The sequence below is a fragment of the Semicossyphus pulcher genome, unplaced genomic scaffold, assembly GCF_022749685.1.
Source record: "Semicossyphus pulcher isolate SPU_LCO1_2020_fin unplaced genomic scaffold, fSemPul1.0.p SCAF_21, whole genome shotgun sequence".
NCBI lineage: Eukaryota > Metazoa > Chordata > Actinopteri > Labriformes > Labridae > Semicossyphus > Semicossyphus pulcher.
Window position 1 is genome coordinate 16,824,363 of NW_027211695.1, and position 26,215 is coordinate 16,850,577.

Here is a 26,215-nt window from a genome sequence, read left to right on the forward strand (position 1 = left end):
GTTCAAGCTACACCTCTTGTATAATAACTGCGGTACAAATAAAGCTAATTATTATTATTTAATGATTTCATGCACAGCAACTTGCAAGTATCTCCACACACTAGAAATTGTCACATTGCTGAGCAAGCTGAAAAAAACAGAATCAATGGCCTGTTGGGTTAGGGTGAGGTTAGTGTTTATTTATTCATTTATAATTTGACATAATCCAAAATCATCCAGAACTTGACTTGACTGCGTACCTTTAAATTGGTATGCTTTCATGTGGTTGGTATTATAATTGAGTGAAAATAAACAAAAAATTCAAATGTCCCTTCAAACAATAGAAGGGCTCCTTAATACCCCTCAACAAACAACTTTAGCAAAGCTCATACTGACGACAAACTGTTTCCTGAAATCAAATATCACCATTTCCAAGAAGCCATTTTATACAATTTGTGTTACAAAACGACAATTTAAATTTAAATCAAACAAGAAAACCATTAAACAAATAACAGCAAAATCATCTTTACCATCGTTGGTCACAGAACTACAAAGTTACACATTTCAACTTATTAACATTGTGTTTGAAAGTTGCAAAGAAAATTGGCACAAAACCATTTTGCAGGGCCAACTGACCGTACTCACAGGGCGGCCATTTTCCTTTGTCCTTCGTCATGCTCAGGGCAGGAAGCTCAAAAGCTGTTACAATGTCATACTGTTGTGTTGCAGGTTGTAAGTGGAATAAATGTAGGAAATTTAACAAACTGTTATCACTTACACACTTCCAGTTTGATTTTCAATTGAAGTCACGATGGACAGTGAAAATTCAGGGGAACATCGAGATTTATTTTACTGTAAAACAACATTTTTTGAAAGGTGTTATTTTCTAGCTAATGTTAATGTAAGCTAGCAATTGGTTGAATGCTAACATTAGCTGTTGTCTGACCATAGATAATGACTTATCAAATTTGTTATTTTAAAAACTAAATGGATCAATGTACCTCCAGATTTGCACTTTACTTTCAATTGCTAATCAGTCTTGGACAGTGAAAATTTGGGAGGACATATTCCAAGATAAAACAAACTTATTTGCTACCGCCTGGTGAGGGAAAATGTTAGCATTTAACCACTTCCTAGCTTTTATTACCGTTAGCCAGGAAGTAGCTGGATGCTAACATAACTATTAATATGTAATATCATACGATAAGGCGTTCATTTTTAGCTAATGGTAATGCTAGCTAGTAAGTGGATGAATGTTAACAATAACAGTTGTCTGACAGGCTAATGACTGATAAATAAATAGTTTTAACAACAATATGGCGTGATGTCCTTCCAGATCTTCTTTGTTTGTGGTGTTTTTAGTTGCTGGTTAATCTTGAAGCGATGAAGTGTGAAGAATAAGTCAGATTCCTTATGTTTAAATATGACTTACAACCTGGAACACAGCAGTATGACATAACAGCATTTGAGCTTCCCACCCTCAGCATGGCGCTAGAGGGAAATGGCCGCCGTGTGAATATGTTTCATGGCAGCACATTCAATAACTCCACAATGAAAGTCATCACCATATCTTAATCAGTTCCGCATAATAAGCTTCGCTTTTCTGAGACCCATCATCCTTGAACCCGATGCAAGGATAGAGAGGTTCAGTGAAGGTGGTCTCTACTTTGTGGAGCAAAGTCATGGACGTGCCAGAGATGCTGTAAAAGGACAAAATACCTTCTGTACAATCCAGGTACACTCCAATCACAGAGGATCTGGAGCCTGAAACCTTCCTGCTTACATTGTTGTGTCTGAAGAAGCAACCATTGCTAGTGTACTCTAAACTCCACGACCTGCAGTCCTGTCCGAACACTGAGTTATACAATGACGTCCCGCTGATGTCTTTGTATGAAACCGCCACACACCAAGTGTAACCATACGACAAACTAACCTCCCAGTAACATCGCTCTGTCACACCCTCTTTGCACCACATCTGCTCGGTACTTGTGATCCTATTTGTTATATTTGATCTGTAGCGATTAACTCTATCATAAGAAGCCGTCTGCTGTGTTTTACACGTCACCTGCCGGTAATCTTGTGAAAGGGTCACATTTTGGGAGACTGAGTTCTCATCCAGTGTCAGAGGACAGCAGTCTGACAGAAGAGAAAAGCACAACAAACATTAAAATGAACCTTTTAAAACTACATTCTTTATGTTTAAACCATTTTTTATTGAACTGCATAGAAAAAAGTAAGTAGTAAAAACTTTACTCACACTGTAAAAACTCTTTTCTGGTCTTTGGCTCAGGTTTCAGCAAAACATTAACAGAAGACACTAAAAACAAAAGACAAAAGGAAACATTACTGCTGGGCTTTAATAAAGCTATTTAGTGTTTTTAATATATCTTATATGTACCTTTGGCTGAGATAGTGGGCCACGTGTCCTTCAGGAGACTCTCCATGTCATCCTTCAGCTTGGACATGCTGTCAGTCACAGTTTTGAATGTACGCTTCGAACGGACAACAAGACCATCTGGCAAGTCTGGAGATTCACAGGAGGCAGACAGGGACTGGAAAGTCTGCAGTGAGTTCATTAAGACACAGACCAGAGTAAAATAATGGAAACTTTCAATCCAGTCTGAAATAGCCTGTAGTTCTACTGCATCACCAACTTTGTCAAATGACGGGGCTGGTGGCCGGAGCAATGACAGATTTTACAGCTTCACCTAGCTGCACACTAGAGACACAGAGAGCTGAAGCAGCAACTGCAGGCTTCTTTCACACACTGTACCTACCTTAATAGATAGTTATACGTTTGAATATCGGCCAGCACCTGGATGAAATGGATGTGGTCATCGATGTGAGCATTCTGTTCCAGTTCTGTGTCTCTCTTCCTCAGCTTGGCGATCTCCTCCTCCAGCTGCAGCTGCAGCCCTTCAGCCTGAGCGACCGCCGTCTTCTCCTGTGCTTTGATCAGCTGCTTCGCCGAAGAGCAGTTTTCCTTTATGGACGAGATCAACTCACCACAGATCTCATCGCTGGCCTCCACTGCAGTCTGGCTACAGCTCTGTTCAAAAACAAAGATTTATTCGGTAAAATGTGAGTTCTGTGGCAACATTTTGACCTGAGGTATTTATTGAGACATTGACAGGACAAACTGAATATTTACTGAACCTAACGTTTGAATGTCCACACCTTGAAATCCTTCAGAGCTTTGAGCAGCGCTGCCAGCTCCTTCTCTCTCTCCTTTTGTCTCTCCTGGACTTTCTTTTGGCTCACAGTCAGCTGATTCTGTAAGAAATTGTCAGATTCAAAAATACAATAATTAGTTTTTTTTAAATCATTTTAATCACATCTGATCTACAAAGCGCAACAGAGTCATTGGGCCTCATTCACCAGCCATTCAAAAACATACTGTCAAATCTTCATTTTGATGAAAGAGAGTCAGCAACTGTCTTCTGTATCTGGTGATTATTTCCCCCCCTCAGATTTGAGATCAAACTATTTTATTTCCTTTCACCTGGTGTGTGCCCTTTTCTGGTGACAGCCTTGGTGATATTAACCAGTGTATCTGTTAGTAGAATATATTTTATATCCACTACTGATGCTACTAAATATAGCAGAAAAAATCTGCACGTTTCATTTCTAGCGGCACTGCCTCCTTTTCAGAACTACTCTGCAGTTTTAAGAACAGGGTCATCACTTTTCCTCGAGACCTTCTTCGGAAGTAACTTAAGGAAAAGCTTAGGAGGACATTGGTGGATGAGGCCCGTTGTGTTTTTGCTTTGTGTCTACCTGCTGCTCATCCCTCTCTGTTGCAGCCGACACTGTAGAATGGCTCTTATGCTCATCTATAACACACAGATAGCAGATACACTTCCTGTCTGTCTTGCAGTAGACCTCCATCAGCTTGTTGTGCTTCGTACACATCTTGTCTTGCAGTGGGATTGTAGCCGACACCAGCTGGTGCTTCTTCAACACAGGAACACTGTAGTGAGGCTCCAGGTGAGCTGGACAGTAAGATGCCACGCAGGTCAGGCACGACATGCTGGCTCTGTTTTGATTGGTCCCACAGCAGAAGTCACAGGCGACGTCTGCCGGGCCGGCGCAGGCCTCAGCAGCCGAGGCTTCAGCAGCAGCAGAGGGAGAAGCCTGCTGGGTGCCTGTTCTCTTTAACATCTCCACAACCTGAGGATGAAAAAAAGCAAGGTGGTGAGAATGTATGTTATATTAAAAAGCTTAACCCAGGCTGCTTAAGCAGAGAGGATAAAGTCAAACACAGGAAAAAGTGTTGAATGTAACATTTTGTTCATTAAACATTGACCATTACTCTAACAGTTTAAAAGGAGCGAGGTTAAACCTTTAAATTCTTAGCTAAACAGACAAGAAACTACCAGGCCCCTTGGCTCTCCATTTAAATCTTATCGGCCGGGCCGATTATCGGCGCCACATTCGGCATTTTGACGCATATCGGCATCGGCCTTTTTTTTTTTATCCGACAGTGACAAGAGATCAATTTAAAACTGGGTTATTTTGGCTCTGATGCAGTCACTACTCTGTCTCCAGCATTGTCCCACCCACAGCACTGATTGGTTACACGCAGAGCCATGGGACGGGTAACAGCCAATCAGCAGTGAAAGCTGTGCATGCAGAGTGCTCTCACACACGGCGGAGAGGAGAAAAAGTTCATTTCTTTGCAAATTTTATGTAATTTTGTTTTATTTACTTTATAAAAATTCAGGAAGTTATTTATTAATTTATTTAAATTTTCAGTTAACTTTAAGAGATGCTGCTGACCCTGGGAACTCCCTGCGCTTTTTGTTTGTTTAATAAACATATGCTTAAAGGCATTTAAACAAAGTTAAGTGTTGGAGTTTGTATTAGTCAAAATTTTGATGCCAATATTTTCACTTTTACTGCAAATGAATATCAGCTCCAAATATCGGTTATCGGCCTCCTTGACTATTAATAATTGGTATCGGTATCGGCCCTGAAAAAACCATATCGGTCTATCTCTAATGTGAACAGGCCTGAGTTACAGCCTTTAACATCACGCCACAGGTAAAACACCCTCCTATTTTACAGGACCACAACTTTGGTCACAAATTACAAAAACAATGTCATGTCTAAAAAGAAACATGAAAACACATTATTTCATAAAGACTTACTAGATTGTGTTGAAAGGTGAAATAATGATTTGAAAGATGTCATAGTTTAACTCTAAACACCAGCACTTTCTGTCCAGTTTACCAGGCCTTTACCTCAGCCAGCATGTTATTCCTCCTCAGAGCAGGCCTGGGACTGAAGGTCTCCCGGCACTGAGGGCAGCTGTATTTTCCCTCCTCCTCTTTCTGGACCCAGCATCCCTCAATACAGGTTTTGCAGTAATTGTGGCCACAGGGAATGGTCACCGGGTCCTTTAGGCGGTCCAGACATATTGAACAGCATAACTGATTTGGGTCCAATTCCGCGCCGCGCTCCTGCTCCTGCTCCTGCTCCTGCTCGCACTCAGCCATTTTGAAGAGTTTTACACATGTGGAGGAGAGATAAGTTTCGTTTTCTCTGAGAAGGTTTGTAGGGGGATTTTCTCACTGAGGCGGGGCTATCAAGAGAAACTGCACATCTCTGGCGCTTTCAAGGTATTATAATATTGTTGGAAATTTCGCCTCCTTTCTGTACGGTACATAATTTGGTTTAACTCAGCAGCATGGGCCGGCTTTAAGCGACTAAGCAATAGGCTATTTGACCGATAATTGGAATGTGTGGACATATATTACTTAAATTATCTAATATAATTATACTACGCCTCATCATTTCCAGAATACGGCAATGTTACATCATGTTCATTAAAATACAGAAAACATTGCATTTTGATTGATTACTTTATTATCGGTGCAAGAAAGGAATATCCAAGATTCAAAATTTTTTATCTGGTCGGTCATGTTGATTAAAAAGTTGGATAAGTAAAAAACTACCCGAAGTGGTTTCCCTAAGCCAGCCGTTGCTGTGTTTACCCAAACAGGAGTTGTCGTCTGCTTCTGCCACAAGATTGGTCACGCATTCACAAACACAGACAGTAAATGGTGATTTTTATAGTCACATGTCACATATTGCAACTAATTATTATTATTATTTTTAAACTGACGCTTCACTAAGCTCCTCCCTTGAACGGCCACTGTCAAATCCTACGTTTGCAAACGTAACTAGTCGCGGGGGGCCTGTCTAGCTTTCAGAACAAGGAGAAGCCGCAACGGTGAGCATATTGAATCTGCAAGTCCAACAGCAGATATCCTCAAAGTTTATAGGGGGCTTTGTCCGAAGCCAACAAATCAAGAGGAGAGGTGTCGGACATGGATTAAAATTGTGGAAGACCTCACTCGCAGCTTAATCCATCGAAAATCAACAAAAAATCCGTCCTTTGCTCGAAGGTAAGACGCTAACTAACTTGGCTAGGTTAGCATGTTAGCAAAGAAAGACGGTTAAATATTAATTATAAATGAATCCAGATCCAGTGTATGGGTCAAGCCCACGATATGCGAGCTATGTCCTGACGCGCTTTAAACAAAATGAAAAAGTGGCTTTGCTAGCAATGGGCTAAAACACATTACAAAGTGAAAATAATACGGAGTCATAACTACACAGGAGCTTAAAACAAATACATTAAAACAATATATTGACTTACCATGCTGTGCAAAAACATTGTCCCTGTATATAATGGTCCTGAACATGAATTGTCAAGACGTGGGGTGCCTGACTCTTGCATTGGGACCGATGAGCTTTTGCCTCGATTTTGACTTGCTCTTCATACTCAACATTCTGCTGACAAATTATATTCTGGATGTAGCTTTTAAATGTGTATTGTAGTCCATTCTGTCTACTTTTCTCTGATATTTGGGAACTTTTTTTAATAGAAATTCGTTGAAAACGCCATACATGGCGGTGCGAAAGCTTGGCGTAGCAACAGTAACCAATGACGGGCGGGACTTACTGAAAGGAGCCGTCAGCCGACTTATTTGCGATGGACACACTCAAAAGAGTGCAGGATATTTTCTATAAACACATTGTAGGGTTAACGTTGCTGGGTCGTAATTCTGGGTTGTTTAGTGTACTTTAAACACACTGTTGGGTTGTTTGTGCTAGGTTATAGGTTATGTTCGGGGGCCGAATTCCTGCCAAAACAGCTGGTTGGGTCAGTTTGACCCAACTGCTGGTTTGTTCATTTTCCCGCTCTTCAACCGGATGGATCTGGATCCTTCTCTCAAAGAGGCTCCGACAACACAGGCTGGGCGGGATAAAATGGTAGGTTTATATTAATCTTTTACATTTATTTTAATAAGTTGTGGTAAACAGCATGATGTTTAACTAATTTCACAGTAAAAATATGGTTAGGGACCATTGAGTGGTTTTTATTCTGACATTTATTAACTAGCAAACTAGTTGGCAGTTCTTTAGATGCTAGCTAGCCAACTTTTACAGTTTATTTAACGTTAGGTGATAAATATATCTGCAACAAATTTTAAACCTGTCAATCAATGTGTGGCAGTCTTTATTGTTCAACTGACTTTGCTGTCTCACTGAACATTTTGTAATGAACGTTTTTACCTACCAATGTGTCTGTTGCATACTAGTTTTCAATGTTTTGGGAAATATGGTCTTAAAGTCGATACGGAAGCTAGGTACTCTTGAAATGCCGTTTCATCTCGACTTTAAGTTATAACTACCGTTGTAGTGTGCTTTCCACTACAGTGACTTCTTTTTTTTCTGAAGACCAAAATATGTTGTTTCCACATTACAACTTCCCAAATCAGGAATTGTGACCTTCCAAGGAGCTAGGGTTAACAGTAGTTCTAAGTAATATTAACTGGTGAACCATAAGGCACAAATCCTAATATACAGTTTTAAGAAATAAGTACAGACATGTATAAAAAAGTTGCTTCGCTTTTGCGGCTGTATACCACTTTGTCATTGGACATTTTTTAAACATGAAAAACAGATACAACAAAGGTATTATCAGCAAACAGCTGTTTAATCGAAATATAACTTATAGCACAAGCAATAGCAAAACTAAACACTGTCATTCAGAGAAAACATTAAGAGTAAACTTGAGAAAATCATTTTTATTAATAATTGATTTTGATTAAGCGAAATTATTAAAAAGTTGATAAAGTCTTGAAAGCTGGCCCAATAAAAGATAGAGCAAAGAAAAACCTTGACACACAGCTGTTGAATCATTACAAAAAATGCAATACAACGTATAAACAACAACAACAGAATAATCACTAAGCATCTTAAAGTTATGAAAAGTGTTGAATTTTAACTTTCATCTTGACAGTCTGATGATATTGATACCTTAAATCATCTCTCACAGAGAAATATGTTTTAATTTTCCCCAGGAGTTATTCAAAATTTAACAACAAGCCTTCACCAAAACTTAATACTAACTGAATAATACTATACAGTTGCTATTTGGTTGTATGAGTGCATTTATATTACAATAGCAAAATACAGTGAAGTACTCTGATGATGTTCTTATAACTGTCAAAAGCTGAATGTTTTATATAAAAAGAATAGACTTCTTACTTGACGTTTTTTTATTGGCAATGCTTCATTTGTTGTTTTTATCTGCTGCTCCCCCAAACTGCTTCCTGAAACCCTCCACTGCCTTCTGCACGGCTTCCCCTGGACTCTCTGCCCCTTCAGCTGCATCGTACCCTCTCAAAATGCCCTTTAGCACCCCACTCAGAGCGGCTGATTTAACTGCTCCTCCTGTTACTAGTGCTAGTGGCACACCAAGGAGAGCTTCTAACAATACGCTTGTTAAAATACCTGCTGATCTGATCAATAACCAGTCAAAAATACAGATTTTAGCCTTATTTCTGATCTCTCCCTGTGACATGTTTTCTGATGTCTGTCTAATGCGCTCCTCCTCTCTCTGTATTTTTCTTTTCACTTCTTGTAGCATGTCATTGGTGTAGTAGCTTCCATTGTTTGCCTCAATCATCCTGTCTAGTGTGTTGAGCAGCTCTGCCACCTGGAACTGGTTACTTCTGTAGTTCTTATCTTTGTCGGTCTTCCAGTATCTATTATCAACCACGTGGCACCGGCCTCCGCACTTTTTCACCAGATCCGACAGATTTTGATTTTGTCCGACATACTCATCAATTTTCATCCCGTCTGGAAGCTGGTCACCATGAGTAAAGACCATGACAGCATATTTAAGAGCATCTTCCGAGAAACTTTGACATATTTCAGCGATGACAGCCTGCTCCTGCTCAGTGAATTTCTCCACTTTCAGCACGATAAGAAAAGCATGAGGCCCAGGAGCACACTCTGTGGTACACCTCACTATCTCAGGCTTCATTTCCTCCTCAGACCTTGCATTAAAGAAACCAGGAGTGTCGATGAAAGTGATGCTTCTTCCATTGACAGATTTGGTTTCTGCATGAGAAAGACTTGTTTCAGGAAGGGGAGAATGATTTATCTTGAACACATCTTCTCCCAAAATGGTGTTGGCCAGGCTGCTTTTCCCTGCGCCAGATTTTCCCAGCAGGACAATTCTCCTTGAAGTCAGCACTGGAAGAGAACAAAGAGTCTGTATCATGTTTTTTTAAGATCACAAATATCTATGGAATAAGTAAGTTAATGGAGAGACATCAAATTGTGTTATATTCATATTTATATTTATAAGTAACTATTATTTTTTTTCATTTAAGTAATGACGTTCCAATTGCTGCTTGTTGTTATATTTCATTGGTAGGATCATATCGTTAAAAGGCTGGCAATGAGGATGCTAACCTGTTGGAGTCATGGCGATAAAGAGGAGGATATGAGGAGGACGGTGAAGAAGAAGAGGACTGCCTGAACGAGCTGCATTAATACAGTAAGTTAAAATCATAAGCTGAAATGAAGCTACTTTTGTCATGTACTGTGTGCCTCGGGCTAACGTTAGCTACAGCTAGCAAGCAGCTGCTCGCTACCTAGCTGGAGTTGTGAATTGTTTTTTCTGTAGAAATGTAGTGCAAAAGTCTTTTTTACTACAAAGTATATTGTAAATCCACAGATGCTTTTTTGTGGTGACTTTGATCTGGATCGTGATTCTTTGCTCTTGTGTACTTTTTTTATGCATGTACGAAAGTCATCATGCTTGTGTTTGACATTTAGTAGTGTGCATTCAAATTATACACTGGGCATAATTAAGTCTCAATTTTCTCTTATTTTCATTTGTTATTTTTTGTTTGGTCACAAATCTTTAGCAGATGCGTAGGGTTGCATTAGTCTCTTTTCTTTTTGACTGAAATGTTCTTGCTTGATGTTTTTTGGGGGTTTTTTCGTCAAAAAATAGTGATAAACGCAAGCAGGGATTTTGGCTAAAATCTGCCATCAATGTGCCTCTGCTAACATGTTTCCCGTGCTAGCATGCTGACGTTTAGCAAGAGTAACATTATCATGGTAAGTCCAGAACTGAAGATTTAGAATTTTTAAAAAAGTATATACTGATAAATGAATAAGATCAGATATGAGAGAACTTCAGTGATCTCGATGGAAATTAAAGTGCCAGATTGCTCCAAAAATGCAAAACAAAGAGAAATGCCAAAAACAACTCAAATATAAGTGAAAATCTAACATATAATGTGTATGGGTTAATGCAGAAGAGGCGTCTCTATCACAATAGTCGTCTACAAAAGTAGGCAAGATGTGATGGTGGCAGTTAAATTGACAGTGGTATTGACAGGTATTGTGTAGTAAGAACTTCTGTTGCACAAGTTTAAGAATTTAAAGATCATGACAGAATGTTACACAATAATTGAGAAAAGACTTTATCGCTCCTGTAACTGCACATGGGACTAATACATAAGCAGAAGTATTGCACATGATTATGCTTATAAATATCAACATGAATACAAATATAAATATGGCCGGAAAAGTATTATTGCACATAATGAAGATAATATAGCCAGATATAGAAAAGTATAATAAAGTGATGCATGTGTGTAATTTTAAAATTACATGGGAAAATATGTTAAAGGATAATTATTTAGCTATATGTATGTTATTACATACATAGAAAATGTAAATGACAATGTGTATCATAATTCACTTTACGTATGAGTGGTTTTCATTTAAATAACAATTTCAATTTAATCAAGAGGATGTAATGGCATGCAGTTTCAGATAGGTTCAGTAATCATCTGGAGTACAGTGTAGGCTGATGGGAATGTCTTTGTTTTGCAAGTATTTGTTCACAAACCTAACGAATGAACAAATTATATTTTGGCCTGAAGATGGCGCCAAAAGAGATGCTAAGGGATCTTCAAAGTGATCACTGTTGTATCACAGTTAAGTAAAAGTCATGCTGTATGTCAGCTGTTTCAGTTTTATATGGACACAGTCATATTCAGCATTACCTGGGGAACTGGCCCAAATATCTCTTCACAATAAAAGCATTGTCTCAGGTAATGTATTAATGATTCAACACATATGCACTATTCAAACAAAACCCTGACAGACGCATCAATTTCTTAATATTTGATGCTCTGTCAAATTAAACCATCTGAAAAATAAATGAAAAGAAATAATAGTTTATACTGACACTTTAACTACAACATTAAAACACTACTTTCATGATTGACAGCTCTGTTGACAACATCAATTCATGCATTACCATTATAATTTCATATTTAAATGCTGCCTTTTTAATACTTTTATAGAAACCAAATTATCTCAATTGTCTTATTTCACGAATACTGTAAAAATAATAATTAAGTAATTTTACAATATTGTGGTACTTCTTATTCTGCATAAAGAACCTTAAAGCTTCCTCCACCACCACAAAAAGCAAACTAAACTCACCGTCCATGTTGTCGCCCGGGCTGCTTGATGCCCTCACTGCATGTTTGTTCTCTAGTCGTGTTTTGTGTTTGTTCTTTCGCTTTCTTCAGGTTTGACTGGTTTAACAATTGATTCATTGTCACCTGTCTATGAATTCAAGTTTCACAACACCAGCGCTGTTTTTTCTTTTCCCATATATAGCCAGACGCATGTAAACAAACAAAAAGTAATAATTGATCTTTAAAATCTCTTTGCTCTGTTTCCAACTGTATTTTGCATCACGATAATGTCACGAAAGGTTAGGGAATAAAAAAGAGAGGCAAAAGAAATCAGTAATAAGCACCATAAAAAATAATTACAGCACATCATGATTTCAAATATAAAAACTACACTACGTGAACTACAGTGATTTGTGAAAGGAAGTTTTTAAAACACATGACAAAGAAAAACATGAACCCAACATGGACAAAATAATTAAAACACCCAACAGCTTCCTGATGAAACTTTAAACAAGAAATCTAATTTAAAATTGGGTGGAAGAATGTGCAGGTAGGGTGTTGCCTCCACCTAGCAGCTTAGTTTGGTGTCTGTGGCTTTAAAGGTATTAAAAGAATGTGATTTTAATTTGTTTAATAAAGTTAGAGTTATATTAAGCCAGGAAGTATTAATAGGCTGTATAACCAGACTGATCTGATAATTGAGTGAAGGGGCCAATGGGTGCTCCACCCACGCGGACTTTGCAGGTTGGCTTTCCTTGTAATCGTCTGAGCTGTCTTAAAGTAATAATCTCAAAGATTTTCATTTAAATAAATGTCTGTTAAGTCACTATCCATCCCAGATTTAGCGCACCAACTGTTAGCAAAAGCAAAAATGCAGCGCTAGTTGCCCAGCTAGCTTGTAAAGCTAACCCAGCTAATGATATGGCCTCAATCTTGCACAGTACACACAAAGGCAGCTGTGGCCAAAAGCTGCTTCTGTTTCTGCTCCATTGTTTGTTGTCTTCTTGCAAATTTCACCAGGAGGGTGGAAATCTCAATGGGAATCGTGACCCTGAAAGATCTTCCATTTACTGACTTTAATGTCTCTGCATGTAAAAGCATATCCGACTTGAGTCTTTAAAAGTGTTTTGTAGATTTAGACTCAGAATGTAGTCACTCAAGTTGTTCCCAGTGTACAAAAAATATTGGCAACAAGTAAGTGCACCTGCAGTAGGCATGATGCTGCACCTTTTCATACATTTTTAGGGTGGAGTGATTTGTCTTTGGGTGATACTGAACAAGCTGTTTTGGTTCTGTTTTTTTTGGCAGCATCCATCCCCAATTGCTGGGAATCAACTGCTCAGGTAAACAGTTCATAAAGCCTTGGTGTCTAAAGGTTGGCCTGTCTTCTTCCTTGTAAATGAAGGAGGAGCTCTAAATGTATTCTGGTCTTCAAGAATGGAAAAAAAATAACATTTAGCTTTTCTGTTAAATGCAGAAATTAATTTAGGCTGTCTCTCATTACATTCCAGCTTTGTTATCCCTTTTCAGTTACACCCGACCCAGACAGCACATTAGCATTAGTTCCGACAGGAAATAAAGCACTTTAAAACAATCTACAAAAAATTAAGTTTAATTTCTGAAAACCCCCCTGAAAAGGTCAGTAATCAAGCTCGGGCTGTAGTTTTTTATCAAATGCATTTCTTGGTGACTATTTGTTGTAAGTATTTACAGTAGCAGGACGGCATATGTGGGAGACGGTGTTGGATTTAGTCACACAATGGAATTTAGAGACGATCATATGCTAATGTTGTATTAGAAAAAAACGTTAAAAAAATGTAAAAAGAAACTGTAATGACGTGTCCAATCAGCTGCTTTATTTTTGTACATTTATAACAAAGCAAAACACAATATTGAAGATATTTTTAAAAATCACCTCTAATGGGTACAGCATGCATTATGAATGGTAATTCTATAAAAAAAACAGATATTCAAAAGACATAAAAAACATAAAATAAAAGCAGAAGATAAGATGTTCTGACTTTTACTCTGTAGTATAATGTAATTTCTCATCATTGCTGCACCCAAAGTATCTATCCTTACCAAAGACTGTCTATATAGATGGACAACATGACAGCTCCCTAAAAGTGAAGCCAAAACATTTCGAGCGGCCCCTGCTGTCTGGCTGCAGTATAGATCATAAAGCCTGCCTCCTCCATTTTAACAGGTGGGACATGACTCAAACTACAAAATCAAAATTCACGCCCGATACATTTTTCTCAAACATGGAACATGGTTCAGGGTTCGTACGGATGCTTGAAATTCTTGAAAATGCTTGAATTTTAATGTTGTGTTTTCAAGGTTTGAAAAATGCTTGAACACCATCGCAAGATGGCAGCGCCTGTCAAGGGGGCTATTTTGGCATCACTTTCATACAATGGGAGCAGGTGGAGAAGCGTCGTCCATAGACTTAAGCCAAAGCTAAATTATGCCATCAGGGGTTTTTTTTTAATCATAATTTTGAAAGATAGGCTTCGGAAACATTCTAAAACTTTTTTTACAGGATGAGTTGTAGTCCGAGTAGGATCGTCCACTTGCGTTTCTGAGGGCATTGGCTGTATGCAGGAAAATAGTCTGCCTGGAGAGTAAAAAGGCACACCCAAAGCGAATGCGATCCTGGAACCCGTCAGCTTTCATGTGACGAAGATTTTGCTTTTTAATAATCTCTATAAGCAGATATTTGCATATAAGTGCAGCTAACTAAGACCTTGCATCCCAACTTCAACTCAATTCTTGCGTCTCGAGTTGCGAGTCGGACTATAAACCCTAACCACCACATGGAATAGGAAGTTTTTTCCCCTACACCAGAAGCCAAGAAAAAATAGCCATGTTGTCAAACAATGGGTTGATGGATACGAGAATCCATCCATAACGCCAAATGTACACCGATGTTAACGACTATGAAGATGTTTGCTGTTTTTATTTGATACAGCATCAGTGTTCATTCAAAATTGTTCCAAGGATCATATGTTCTTTCAAACAGGTCATAACATTTGTCCAAGAAATTTTCAAATGCTTCTGGTATTTCCACTATTGGTTTAATCATTTCTTCAACTGCCTCTACTATCCCACTAGCTGGTGGAGACGCCTCCGGAACTACCTCAGCTATTTCTTCTACCACTGTTGTTACCAATGGTGCTATTTTTTCTTCGTCAAGTATTTCTTCTGTTATCACCTTCCCGAATTTTAAATTGATCACCACAGCCGAGACAACTACAAGTATACCTGCTAAAACTGCATAACCCACTAAACCTCTGATCCATGTTCTTGGTGAATTCCCCACTTCGATTTTAAAGACGTTGGTTTTTGCCTGCTTCCTGACCTCCTCCTCTGACATGTTTCCTGGTAACTGTCTGATGCGCTCTTCCTCTTTCTGTATTTCTCTCTCTAATTTTTGTAGCATGTCATTGGTGTAGTAGCCTCCATTGTTATCCTGCACTATTTTATCTATAGTGTTGAGCAGCTCTGCCACCTGGAACTGGTTACGTCTGTAGTTGTCGTTATCGTCGGTCTTCCAGTATCTATTATCGACGACATGGCATCTTCCTCCGCACTTCTTCACCAGATCACTTAGACCCTCACTTTGATCGACATACTCCTCGATTTTCATCCCTTCAGGGAGCTGGTCACCATGAGTGAAGACAATGACAGCATATTTTAGAGCATCTTCATTGAAAAAGTCACATATTTTAGTGATGACAGCCCGCTCTTGTTCTGTGAATTTCTCCACTTTCAGCACAATGAGAAAAGCATGAGGCCCAGGAGCGCACTCTGTGGTACACCTCACCATCTCAGGCTTCATCTCCTCCTCAGACCTTTCTGCATCAAAGAAACCAGGAGTGTCGATCAAAGTGATGCTTCTTCCATTGGTAGATTTGGTTTGAGCTTGAGAACCATGACCTTTCAAGCCATTCAGTTGGTTTATTTGGAATATGGCCTCTCCAAATATGGTGTTCGCAAGGCTGCTCTTTCCAACTCCAGTTTTTCCCAGGAGGACAATCCTCGTTGTTGCTGTCACTATAAGAGAATAATGACTCAATATCAGTGATTCAGTATATTTCTCTTTCACTTATTATCCCACCAAGTGTTTTCCCCTTTGACTTTTTGTGCTAAAAGAATTATTACATTGGTTGAAAAAAGGCGGAGCTAAAGCAAACATGGACAAATCACAAACAGGAGAGGCAAAACTTTGCTCCACTTTTTATGTCCTAAAAGTTAACATGGAGACGAAAAGCCCTGACACAGAAAATAAAGACATTATTATGTCTAATATAAATTAGCTCAAATATAAGAAAAGTTATGCCATTACTGTGAATAATTATTTAGATTTAAAGGGACTGTATGGGACTAGAGCTACTTGTCAGGTCATCAAAACTATTCTTACACCTAAAAATATCAAGGTATCAAGCTAGAGATATTTAAATTCATACAACAGTTAGTTTAGTCCACCTAATTTCATTGGATTGGATTTAAAATTAACTCTATAATTGCTGATATGGAGTAAAACAGTACTGCACAGCAGTGTTGGTGGAGCAAAATGAATATTTCAATAAACAAAAAAATTGTAATCCTACAATAATAAAAGTACAATATGTGGCTTGTAGAACTGATGTATAAAAGCAATATCACACTCAAGGTCATTATTTTTTACCCAATATCCGCCCCATTATCATCGGCACTCTGCCTGTAAACTTGTGCATATGACTGATTCACAGCCGTGCTGATATTATATTGAAATAATCTTAGATTTGAAAAAAAGAAAACCTGTCCAACAAACCACAAAATGGGCATTTGAATATAAGTCATTTTGCGAACTTTTAAATTCACAGTGCTCAATAGCTTAAAAACACAACTTAACTTACCGTCCATGCTGTCAAATGTGGAAATCGGTGCAAAAAATCAAACCGATCAGCGACACGTCTCTTCTCTGAGTTTTTTCTCTTGTTCTCCTGCTCTGACTTGCCTCTTGCTTTGGCTTGTCTGACTTGTTTCCTGGCTGCAGGCTGCTGGAATGATCAACATCATTGTGCTTTTTTTCATACACCAATAATTACAACTGTCCACCACAGATGGCTGCAAAGGTATGTCAATGTAGGATAAATGTTTAGCAGAGGCTGAAAGTTCTTTTCTATCCAAGTAAACAATTCAGGAAAAAATAATTAAATAATAATAACATTAAATTGCAACAACATCAATATGATGATGGACAGACAGGTTAATACTGAAGAGTCTAAATCATGATACTATCCTTTGCACAAGTGTACCTTAACTTATGAATATGCTTTTTATGAAATACGACTGGTTAACATAGTCATTAATATGTCACTCCTCTCTAAAAGAACTACTTTTAGATTTAATACAAAAGTGCATTTAAAAGTCATGGAGTTTAAAACATTCATGTCAGAAGCAGAAATGTACATGATGAAGTCAGGATACTCCAGCCTTAAGTTTCTTTTGTATTCATTCTGTCTGCCTTTTTGTTTCTTTTCTCAGAATATGAAAGAGTGACTCATGCGGGTGTGACAGCAGAGGAATGGATAACAGGTTAAGGCATGAAGCAACAAAGATTTAAAACACAAACATGGTATCTCAAGAAAGACAAATGATGTGATCATTTGTTTAAAGATGTAGCTTTAAATGTATAATTTGTGCACGATAGTCAGTGCACCCATTTGTCCCGTTTCCATCACTAGTCAGGCAGAAAAAGACTCTTGGAAGCACATGAAGAATTTGCTGATTTATTGTTGGATAATAAATTTATAACAACAAATACGTCCATGAAACATCCTGAATCGAAAGGTACTATAAATTTATGGACAGCCCACACCACAATCAAAATGTAACTATAACTGTCAAATATACCTCTGAGAAAATATCTGGCGGGATTGTGGGTGGATGTACAAATATAAACAACTTTTTTCTAAAATACAATTTTACATTTTACATGTTATTAGTCTCGGTAAACATATCCCATGGTAAGGTCAGACCTCCAGCCTTTTAGGTGACACGTGTTGTGAAAAAAAACTTCAAAAACTAGAATGTCATATCCATTCAGAACCAAATATTAAGGAAGGATAAACCACCTTACTTTATTTTATTTGTCATTGTGTGGAAAAATCACCATATATCTATCCAATTTAGGGACAAACTCAAACTCATTTTCAAAGCTGGACAGGACTGATGTTGACCTGAACATGCATTGTTAAAGTGCTCTATAAAGTCGGTCATTGAGAGCTGCGGATCTGACACCTAAACCACAAATAATAATGAAAAAATTAATGAAACACAATGAACTCCATGCACACGTCCAAATCAATCATGTTGGATGCATTATTAAAGCAACTGGAAACCCATATCAAGAAAAACTTTCAAACTTTATAATTTAGGCTCTTATGTACATATTAAAAGTATTAAAAATTAGTTTCAATCTACCAGATGTTAATAAAACAAGTTATACAACAGTTAGTTCCGACCAAGTAATTTGATTGGACAAGAGGCATTCCATGAGTGCTGATATAGAAAACAACATCACTCCGCCTCAGCCAGGTGTTCTGGATACTGTTAATTAACATTACTGCAGACGGTGTATCTCTATATTGATCAAGCTGGTACCTCTGAATCACACGGCAGACTCTTATTTCACTGGTTGATGATAAATTAAAACATACAGATAAATGTACATGATAAAAACAGCTGAGCTGTGGGAACCTGTAGACAGAGTGCAGGAGAATGTTTGGGTTGCTTGGCAACAAAAGTCCAGTTTCAGTTAAGTTGTGGAACTGGTTGAGCTGGTGGAGCAAAAACAAATCTGTTGTTGATTATTACTCTTTACTACTATTTGCCTCTTGTATAACTGTTGAATAAGAGTAATATCACACTTGAGGTCATGATGTTGTACTGAATATCAGCACAGCCACATCGTGGCTACACCTGAATCACAGCCTTGATGATAATACATCACAACCTCGAGTGCTTAAATATACCACGACCCCACCTCCTGGAAAAATGGTCTCCTCCTGGAAGAACTGCAAAATTAGCTGTTGTTAGAACTAGGAACTCTAATAGTTTTCAAAATGTTCTACACACAGACTTTTTTTTGAATGCTCGGCCACTAAACTTTGACATCACATAATGTTTTTTTACTATTTCAAGCCATATTTTGGAGCCTTTCGTGAAATATACAGGGAAAGGCTGAACTGGCCCATGGGTTTCAAGATCAAAGGCAAGATTCGATTTTTAGATATGATTATATGCATGTACCAGCTCTTATCAAGTGTTTTTTTGTAGTTATACATCATCACTAGATGGAGTTGGTTCCACTGCTGTTGCTCCGCTAGTTGCATCTACTCCTGCTGCCACTCCTGCAGCTGTTCCTATTGCTACGCCTGCTACCAATGCTACTGTAGGTCCTCCTTGGCTCATTAATTTCATAGCTCCACCTAGAAAGGCTCCTAACAGTGCTCCTGATCTAACACCTGCAAATTTAAACATCTGCTTTGCAAACACATTGGTTTTAGCCATGTGTGTGATCTCCTCTGGGGACATGTTTGCAGATGATTGTCTATTGTTCACTTCTTCTTGTTGTATGTCTCTTTTCACTGCTTGTAGCATCTCATTGGTATAGCAGCCGCCTTTGTTCGCTTCAATCATCTTATCTATTGTTTTGAACAGCTCTTGGACCTGGAACTGGTTGGTTCTGTATTCATCCTGCTGGTTGTTCTTCCAGTGTCTATTATCAATGACATGGCACCGGCCTCCACACTTTTTCACCAGATTACCCAGCTCTTTACTTTGTTCTACGAACTCCTCGATCTTCGTTCCCTCAGGGAGCTGGTCACCATATGTAAAGAGAATTGTGGCATATTTTAAAGCTTCCTCTGAGAAATATTGATGCAGCTTTTCTATGACTTCCTGTTCATGCTTGGTGAATTTCTCCACTTTTAGCAGAATGAGAAAAACATGAGGCCCAGGAGTGCACTCTGTGATACACCTCACTATCTCAGGCTTCATCTCCTCCTCAGATCTGTCTGTGTCAAAGAACCCAGGAGTGTCAATCCACAAAATGCTTCTTCCATTGACAGATTTGGTTTCTGCTTGACATTCAGTTGTACCAGATTTGGCTGTAGCGTATGTCTTGAACACAGCCTCCCCAAAAATGGTGTTGGCGAGGCTGCTCTTCCCGGCTCCAGTTTTTCCCAAGACAACTATCCTTCTTGTCGATTCTGGAAAACAATAATGACTGTGTCAGTGATATATGTCAATCGGGTTTTACTCCGGAGATTCAGGAAATACTTCTGTGAGAAACTTTGCTCAGCATAAAAGTTTTAAGCAAATTGTTCAAACAGTGAATTCCTGATCAAAATTATTCAGATTTTGGAATCCACTTTTTTGCTATCCAGGATCAGATATGTTTGTCTGTGTTTTTCAAAGAAAAACTGGATTGGATCAACTTTATTCAGTTGTAGACTTTTAAATTTTACCAAACATGGATTACTAGTGCTCTGCATACTTTGTCCACAGGGGGCGCCAAATCCACACAATCTGAATATTTTTTTGTTTGTGATATTGACGCTATTTGGTGGATTATTTTATGGGGACAAAATCTTTTAATATTCTTTACAATCCTAATGTCTCCTCTATCTACAATGTCATGGTAGTGACACAGCAGTTCATGTGCTTATTTTAAAAAGTGTCTAAAGTATCAACATCGTTGTAAAAATTCTGTATTGTTGGAACAACTTAAAAGATTTATTATATTATATATGTATTTTTTTCTTTTGAACAACCCGATATTAAGATTTGATCCAACCTGATATCTTTAATCCGAACAGATTACTTTTGAACAACTGGGCCCTGGGTTTACTTCAGGGGTATGTGCCATAGTGTTCCTCTGACTGGTCCTAGGCTCGATTCAAGCTCAGCCTTAACACTTTACATTTCCACCTTAGAGACAGAGTCAGAGTTGACCTTGTGACTTATATCATATGGGTCGGGGTGAAACATCACAAGAACTTTATGAAATAACTGAATGCTAAGTAGACAAACTTTATGCATTTTTCATTGCTTTAATGACGATTCCTCATAAACTTAAAGCCTTGATGATATGAAATCCTGGTACTTTTCAAAATAAACCTGTTCCTCATAGCGACTCATAATTGCAGTGTATAGAAGGCACCATTTGCTTTCACTTAATTAGAAGGTAACCCGATGAGATTATATTCTTATTTAAAAGAATAATAATGGTTTCAACATTATTATAAACACAAAACTCAGTCCTAATTGCATTTAATTATCATAAAAAAAAATAAAAAATGTACACAAACCACTTAATTTAGATTTTAGTATAAAAAGTATTGAGTGTAGAATAAGAAGCCATGACTTACCGTCCATGCTTTAGGAATTATAAATAAATGCAGAGTTTAAAAAATACTCAGATCTCAAGGATGTCGTGACAGCGTCTCTTTTCCTTTGTCTTGCTCCAGTTTTCTTTTTCCACCTGTTTGACTTGTTTCTGTGCAGCAGGCTTATGGAATGAGCACATGACACAGTGCAGGACTATTTTTATATTACTGTGCGTATTAACAGCCAGCCCTGATGCATGTCAATTATTTCCAGGACCCATGATATTATCGAAAACATTTTTTTTCTTACATTCTTTTAAATACTTCATCATCATCGTTATATGTATGTATATATAGATATATACTGTATATATATTTTGTCCTCAAAGTTTAAGTGTTGAAAGCAGAAACATGAAGGTTCCCATGTTGACCCATGTCCACCCCTGAAATCGCCTACAATGGGCATGTGAGCATCAGAGCTGGACCACAGAGCAATGGAAGAAGGTGGCCTGATCTGATGAATCACGTTTTCTTTTACATCACGTGAATGGCCGGATGTGTGTGCGTCACTTAAGACCAACCTAAACGTTGTTGCAAACCAAGTACTCCCCTTCATGGAAACGGGATTCCCTAATGGCAGTGGCCTCTTTCAGCAGGATAATGCGCCCTGACACACTGCACTAATGATTCAGGAATGGTTTGAGGAACACGACAACGAGTTCAAGGTGTTGACTTGGCCTCCCTGTGCTTTGCCCGCACCCGCCATGACCCTCTCCATGCTACTCGGTCAAGGCCTCATCAGTAGCCTTCCTGTATCATGGTGAAACATGCAAATTTGAGGGCCCACCACGGCCATGCCCTTTGAGTTTTGTAGATGATTTTGATATATTTTCATCGTTAAGGTCTCCTCTGTATGCTGACCAAAGCATGTTTTGGCCCTCAAAATGCAATTCATTTTTTGTTGAAAACTTGGGCAAAGTCTTTTCCTTAAAATTACAATTGGGCCTTCGCACCACTCGATGCTCGGGCCACAATAACCCATACCTGCATAATGGACAAAAACAGGAACATTCGTTTGTTCATTCTGATTCAAATCAATCAGCACAATAGTTTGAAACCAGGATATTGAGTATTTTGAACGAGGTGCCAAATTAAGTATTCTGCAGCTGTTATTCCAAAGTGTCAGATTTCGTCTTTAATGGGTCAATACATTGAATCAACTCTGTATCAGACAATAAAGGACTCTGGCTGGGATCAAGACCTAAACTTTTGATCATACCTATTAAAAGTGATTTACAAAATCATCCGTAGTGTTCTTTACCACAACAGATGATTATACTGTTAGAAGGGATTAGATACACAAGATGTTTTTATCACCGATATGCTTTTGGCCCTCTTTTTTCTATTGACACCATTCTTCATTCTGTTCTTAACTGCTTTCCCTTTTCAATGTGACTCCTGACCAATGACAGTTTTATTCAAACTGAGTGTATTTGTGTCAAATGTAAAGTATTAATGACAGACTTTATTCTCTTTCAGCATCAAACCAAAGGGTTGTCATCTTGGGAAAAACTGGATCTGGAAAAAGCAGCCTGGCTAACACCATATTTGGAGAGGAAACGTTCAAGACCAACCATACAGCTGACTCTGAAACAGGTAAATGTCAAGCAGAAACCAAATCTGTCAATGGACAAAGCATCACTTTGATCGACACTCCTGGTTTCTTTGACACAAAAAGATCTGAGGAGGATCTGAAGCCTGAGATAGTGAGGTGTATCACAGGGTGCGCTCCTGGGCCTCATGCTTTCCTCATTCTGCTGAAAGTGGAGAAATACTCAGAGCACGAGCAGTCTGTGATCACTGAAATAAAAGAATACTTTTCTGAAGCAGCCTTCAAATATGCAACAGTTGTCTTCACTTATGGTGATCAGCTCCAAGAGGGACAGACAGTTGATGATTTTGTCCACCACGATGAGATTCTGAGTGAGTTTGTTTGGTTTTTATTGTGATGATGGATATAAAGCTTAATATCGAGACTTGCATTGATTTTTTTTTTTTCACTTCAGTGAACTGCTAAACAAAAAACACGAGACAGAATATTTCTGTTCAGTGGCTCCGCCAAGTAGTGACGCATTCAAAATAGAGATGTATGATAACATGCCTTTAAAGTCAGGGAGTGAACCAGATCAGATTTTCTCTGCATTCCTTTCACTCTGACTCAAAGCCGCTCTACAAAAACTTTATTTCGGCAACATGGAAGGTAAGTTAACTTCTTTACTTAGTTCCTTCAGGACTGAACACAAACAGGTTTTACATAAAGATGACCGCTAAAGTTTGTTACACAGCCTGTGATTTACTGTGTGATTTTGTATGATTCAGGTGCTAATAACATATTAACCTGTTCTTACAGATACTTAAATGTCAGAAGAGAAAAAGATAATTAATTAGCCTTTGGACCATTTAGAGGAAATGAAAATAAATTATTTTTGTAAATATGTGTTACAGACAGGATAGAGGCAAACAGCTGTTTTAGTTTGTTGAGGCTCATACTCATTCATGAACTGGGTAGCACTTTGCATCAGAGCATACTGTCTCAGCCTAACTGGATACAGCAGTACTACTGCTACATATGCTGTTCACAGACTTGTAGTGACCTCTAGTGGTCACATACATTAACATATACACATACACTGAACATATGTTGTTATTTTATGTACATGTCTGTCTCTTAATGGTTCAGAAGTTAAAAGTTCCCTGTGTGGTTTTTTTTTCTAACAATGTGTTTAGTACTTTAGATATAAACTATTTATATTAACCAGGTTGTGAAACCTTTGACCAATGATACATCACGACTGTGTGTGATGGTTCTTCAGCCTATAAAGATGTTTATGTTTGTCCTGACAGGCTTTAATGACACAATGTCAAATGTCATCCTGTCATCATAAAACTAGTGACGCCTGAGCCGACTGCTGTTTTAAATGACACCATTCTTCATTCTGTTCTTTACTACTTTCCCTTTTCATTGGGATTTCTGACCAATGAAGGTTTTTATTATAACAGTCTATATTCTTGTACACAAAAACTCTAAAAGACAAATATCAGTGTTAATGACAGACTTTATTCTCTTTCAGCATCAAACCAAAGAGTTGTCATCTGGGGTAAAACTGGATCTGGGAAAAGCAGCCTGGCTAACACCATATTTGGAGAGGAAACGTTCAAGATCAACCATACTTCCAAATCTGAGACAAGTGAATGTAAAGCAGTGAACAAATCTGTCAATGGAAGAAGCATCACTTTGATCGACACTCCTGGTTTCTTTGACACAAAAAGATTTGAGGAGGATCTGAAGCCTGAGATACTGAGGTGTATCATAGAGTGCACTCCTGGGCCTCATGCTTTCCTCATTCTGCTGAAAGTGGATAAATACTCAGAGCATGAGCAGGCTGTGATCACTAAAATAAAAGAATACTTCTCTGAAGAAGCCTTCAAATATGCAACAGTTGTCTTCACTCATGGTGATCAGCTCCCAGAGGGACAGACAATTGATGATTTTGTCCACCACGATGAGATTCTGAGAGATCTGGTGAAGAAGTGCGGCGGCCGCTGCCACGTCATCGATAACAAATACTGGAACAAAAACACAACTGATGAATACAGGAGCAACCAGTTCCAGGTGGAGCAGCTACTGAAGACAATAGACAAGATGATAAAGAACAACAATGATGGCTGCTACACCAATGAGATGCTGCAGGAAGCAGAGAAACTGATACAACAAGAGAGTGAACACATGAGAAAGACATCAGGAAACATGTCAGAGGCAGAGATCAGAGAGAAGGCTAAGGGCATCGTTTTCAAGAAGCTTTGGATCCAACTGGCAGGTACAGCAACAGGAATGTTGGTAGGAGCTTTTTTTGGTGTGAAAATAATGGTTAATTTTGTTCTTAAAGCTTTAATGACTATAACACAAGCTGGACCAAAAATACAAGCAGGAGGAATAGCAGTGGTAGCAGGAGGAGGAGGAACAGCAGCAGTAGCAGGAGGAGGAGTAGCAGCGTTATCAATAAAAGCTGTAGGAGTATCTGTAGGAGCATCTGCTGCAGTAGGAGCAGTTGCAGGAGGTTTTACAGGTTTTTGTGCAGCTGAGAAAGCAGAAACAACAGGGGAAGCAGTTCAGATGGCACAAAAGGCTGTCAGGGATGGAGCTAATTCTATCACACAAAAAATAGATTATTTTTTTGACGGGCCGGCACCGTCTAAGAAAAACCAGTGACATAAATGATGAGCATGAATCATGAAGAAGGTTGAGAACATGTATCATTAAAAAGTCAAGTTTTGATGTGTTTTGAAAATCAGTTAAAAAAGTTAAAATCAATCAAGTGTAAGCTGTTGATTGTATTTCTTTCTCTTGTTATAAGTTGATTTTTCCTGTTGAGTAATAAGAAAATAAAACTTAAAGCCTGTAATGCTTTAAGTTATTTATGTGTAAAAATTGTGTACGTTTTGTTTTATTCCAATGTAACATGTTCAGTGATTCCTGGTGTTTTGCAGTTTGGGGTTGTCAGTCTAAATGCTGGATATTACATAATGTGACAAAAACACAGTCAGCTTGTAAGGCCTTAAAGAGCCAATGATGTCACCGCAACAGAACAACAGAAGAGACGTTTAATGAGCGAGGATGTATTTACTGTGTCTGAGTCACACTTTCTCTTGGGTTGATGTCCTTTGTTCTTGATCATCAGAGTCTGTATAAAATAGGAACAATGTGATTTGACCAAATAAAGATTTGAATTAAATGAATTCTTGTTTTAAAGTGTTTCTCTGAATGTGGTGCTGTCACAGCGATCACACTGTGTGTTGTGTCTTTTATAATGCAGTGGTAAAAATTAGGGATAGACCGATTATCGGCCGGGCAGATTATCGGCGCCGATATTCGGCATTTTGACGCATATCGGCATCGGCCTTTTTCTTTAATCCGATGGCCGATAAGAGATCAATTTAAAAATGGGTTATTTTGGCTCTGATGCAGCCGCGCCTCTCTGTCTGCAG

General features: G+C 38.4%; 5 protein-coding genes across 5 annotated transcripts; 1 reads left to right on the forward strand and 4 right to left on the reverse strand.

Annotated features, from left to right (window-relative positions):
• Positions 1-19: 19 nt before the first annotated feature.
• On the reverse strand, positions 20-5,477 carry LOC138601205 (tripartite motif-containing protein 16-like). Its single transcript, XM_069672785.1, has 7 exons — positions 5,223-5,477; positions 3,757-4,149; positions 3,157-3,252; positions 2,795-3,028; positions 2,378-2,540; positions 2,237-2,296; positions 20-2,115 (listed from the first exon to the last, which is right to left on the reverse strand). Exons 1-7 carry the CDS (start codon positions 5,475-5,477, stop codon positions 1,541-1,543), a joined length of 1,776 nt encoding a protein of 591 aa, XP_069528886.1. The 3' UTR covers positions 20-1,540.
• A 2,658-nt stretch (positions 5,478-8,135) lies between these two features.
• On the reverse strand, positions 8,136-11,855 carry LOC138601092 (GTPase IMAP family member 7-like). Its single transcript, XM_069672675.1, has 2 exons — positions 11,812-11,855; positions 8,136-9,534 (listed from the first exon to the last, which is right to left on the reverse strand). Exons 1-2 carry the CDS (start codon positions 11,816-11,818, stop codon positions 8,567-8,569), a joined length of 975 nt encoding a protein of 324 aa, XP_069528776.1. The 5' UTR covers positions 11,819-11,855; the 3' UTR covers positions 8,136-8,566.
• A 1,852-nt stretch (positions 11,856-13,707) lies between these two features.
• On the reverse strand, positions 13,708-16,798 carry LOC138601003 (GTPase IMAP family member 7-like). The gene is made up of 2 exons (XM_069672570.1): positions 16,691-16,798; positions 13,708-15,845 (listed from the first exon to the last, which is right to left on the reverse strand). Exons 1-2 carry the CDS (start codon positions 16,695-16,697, stop codon positions 14,770-14,772), a joined length of 1,083 nt encoding a protein of 360 aa, XP_069528671.1. The 5' UTR covers positions 16,698-16,798; the 3' UTR covers positions 13,708-14,769.
• A 2,317-nt stretch (positions 16,799-19,115) lies between these two features.
• Positions 19,116-21,218, reverse strand: LOC138601206 (GTPase IMAP family member 7-like). Its single transcript, XM_069672786.1, has 2 exons — positions 21,212-21,218; positions 19,116-20,050 (listed from the first exon to the last, which is right to left on the reverse strand). The coding sequence occupies exons 1-2, from the start codon at positions 21,216-21,218 to the stop codon at positions 19,116-19,118; spliced, it is 942 nt and encodes a 313-aa protein (XP_069528887.1).
• A 634-nt stretch (positions 21,219-21,852) lies between these two features.
• LOC138601207 (GTPase IMAP family member 8-like) lies at positions 21,853-25,955 on the forward strand. Its single transcript, XM_069672787.1, has 3 exons — positions 21,853-21,970; positions 22,709-23,156; positions 24,284-25,955. Exons 1-3 carry the CDS (start codon positions 21,853-21,855, stop codon positions 25,437-25,439), a joined length of 1,722 nt encoding a protein of 573 aa, XP_069528888.1. The 3' UTR covers positions 25,440-25,955.
• Positions 25,956-26,215: the final 260 nt, after the last annotated feature.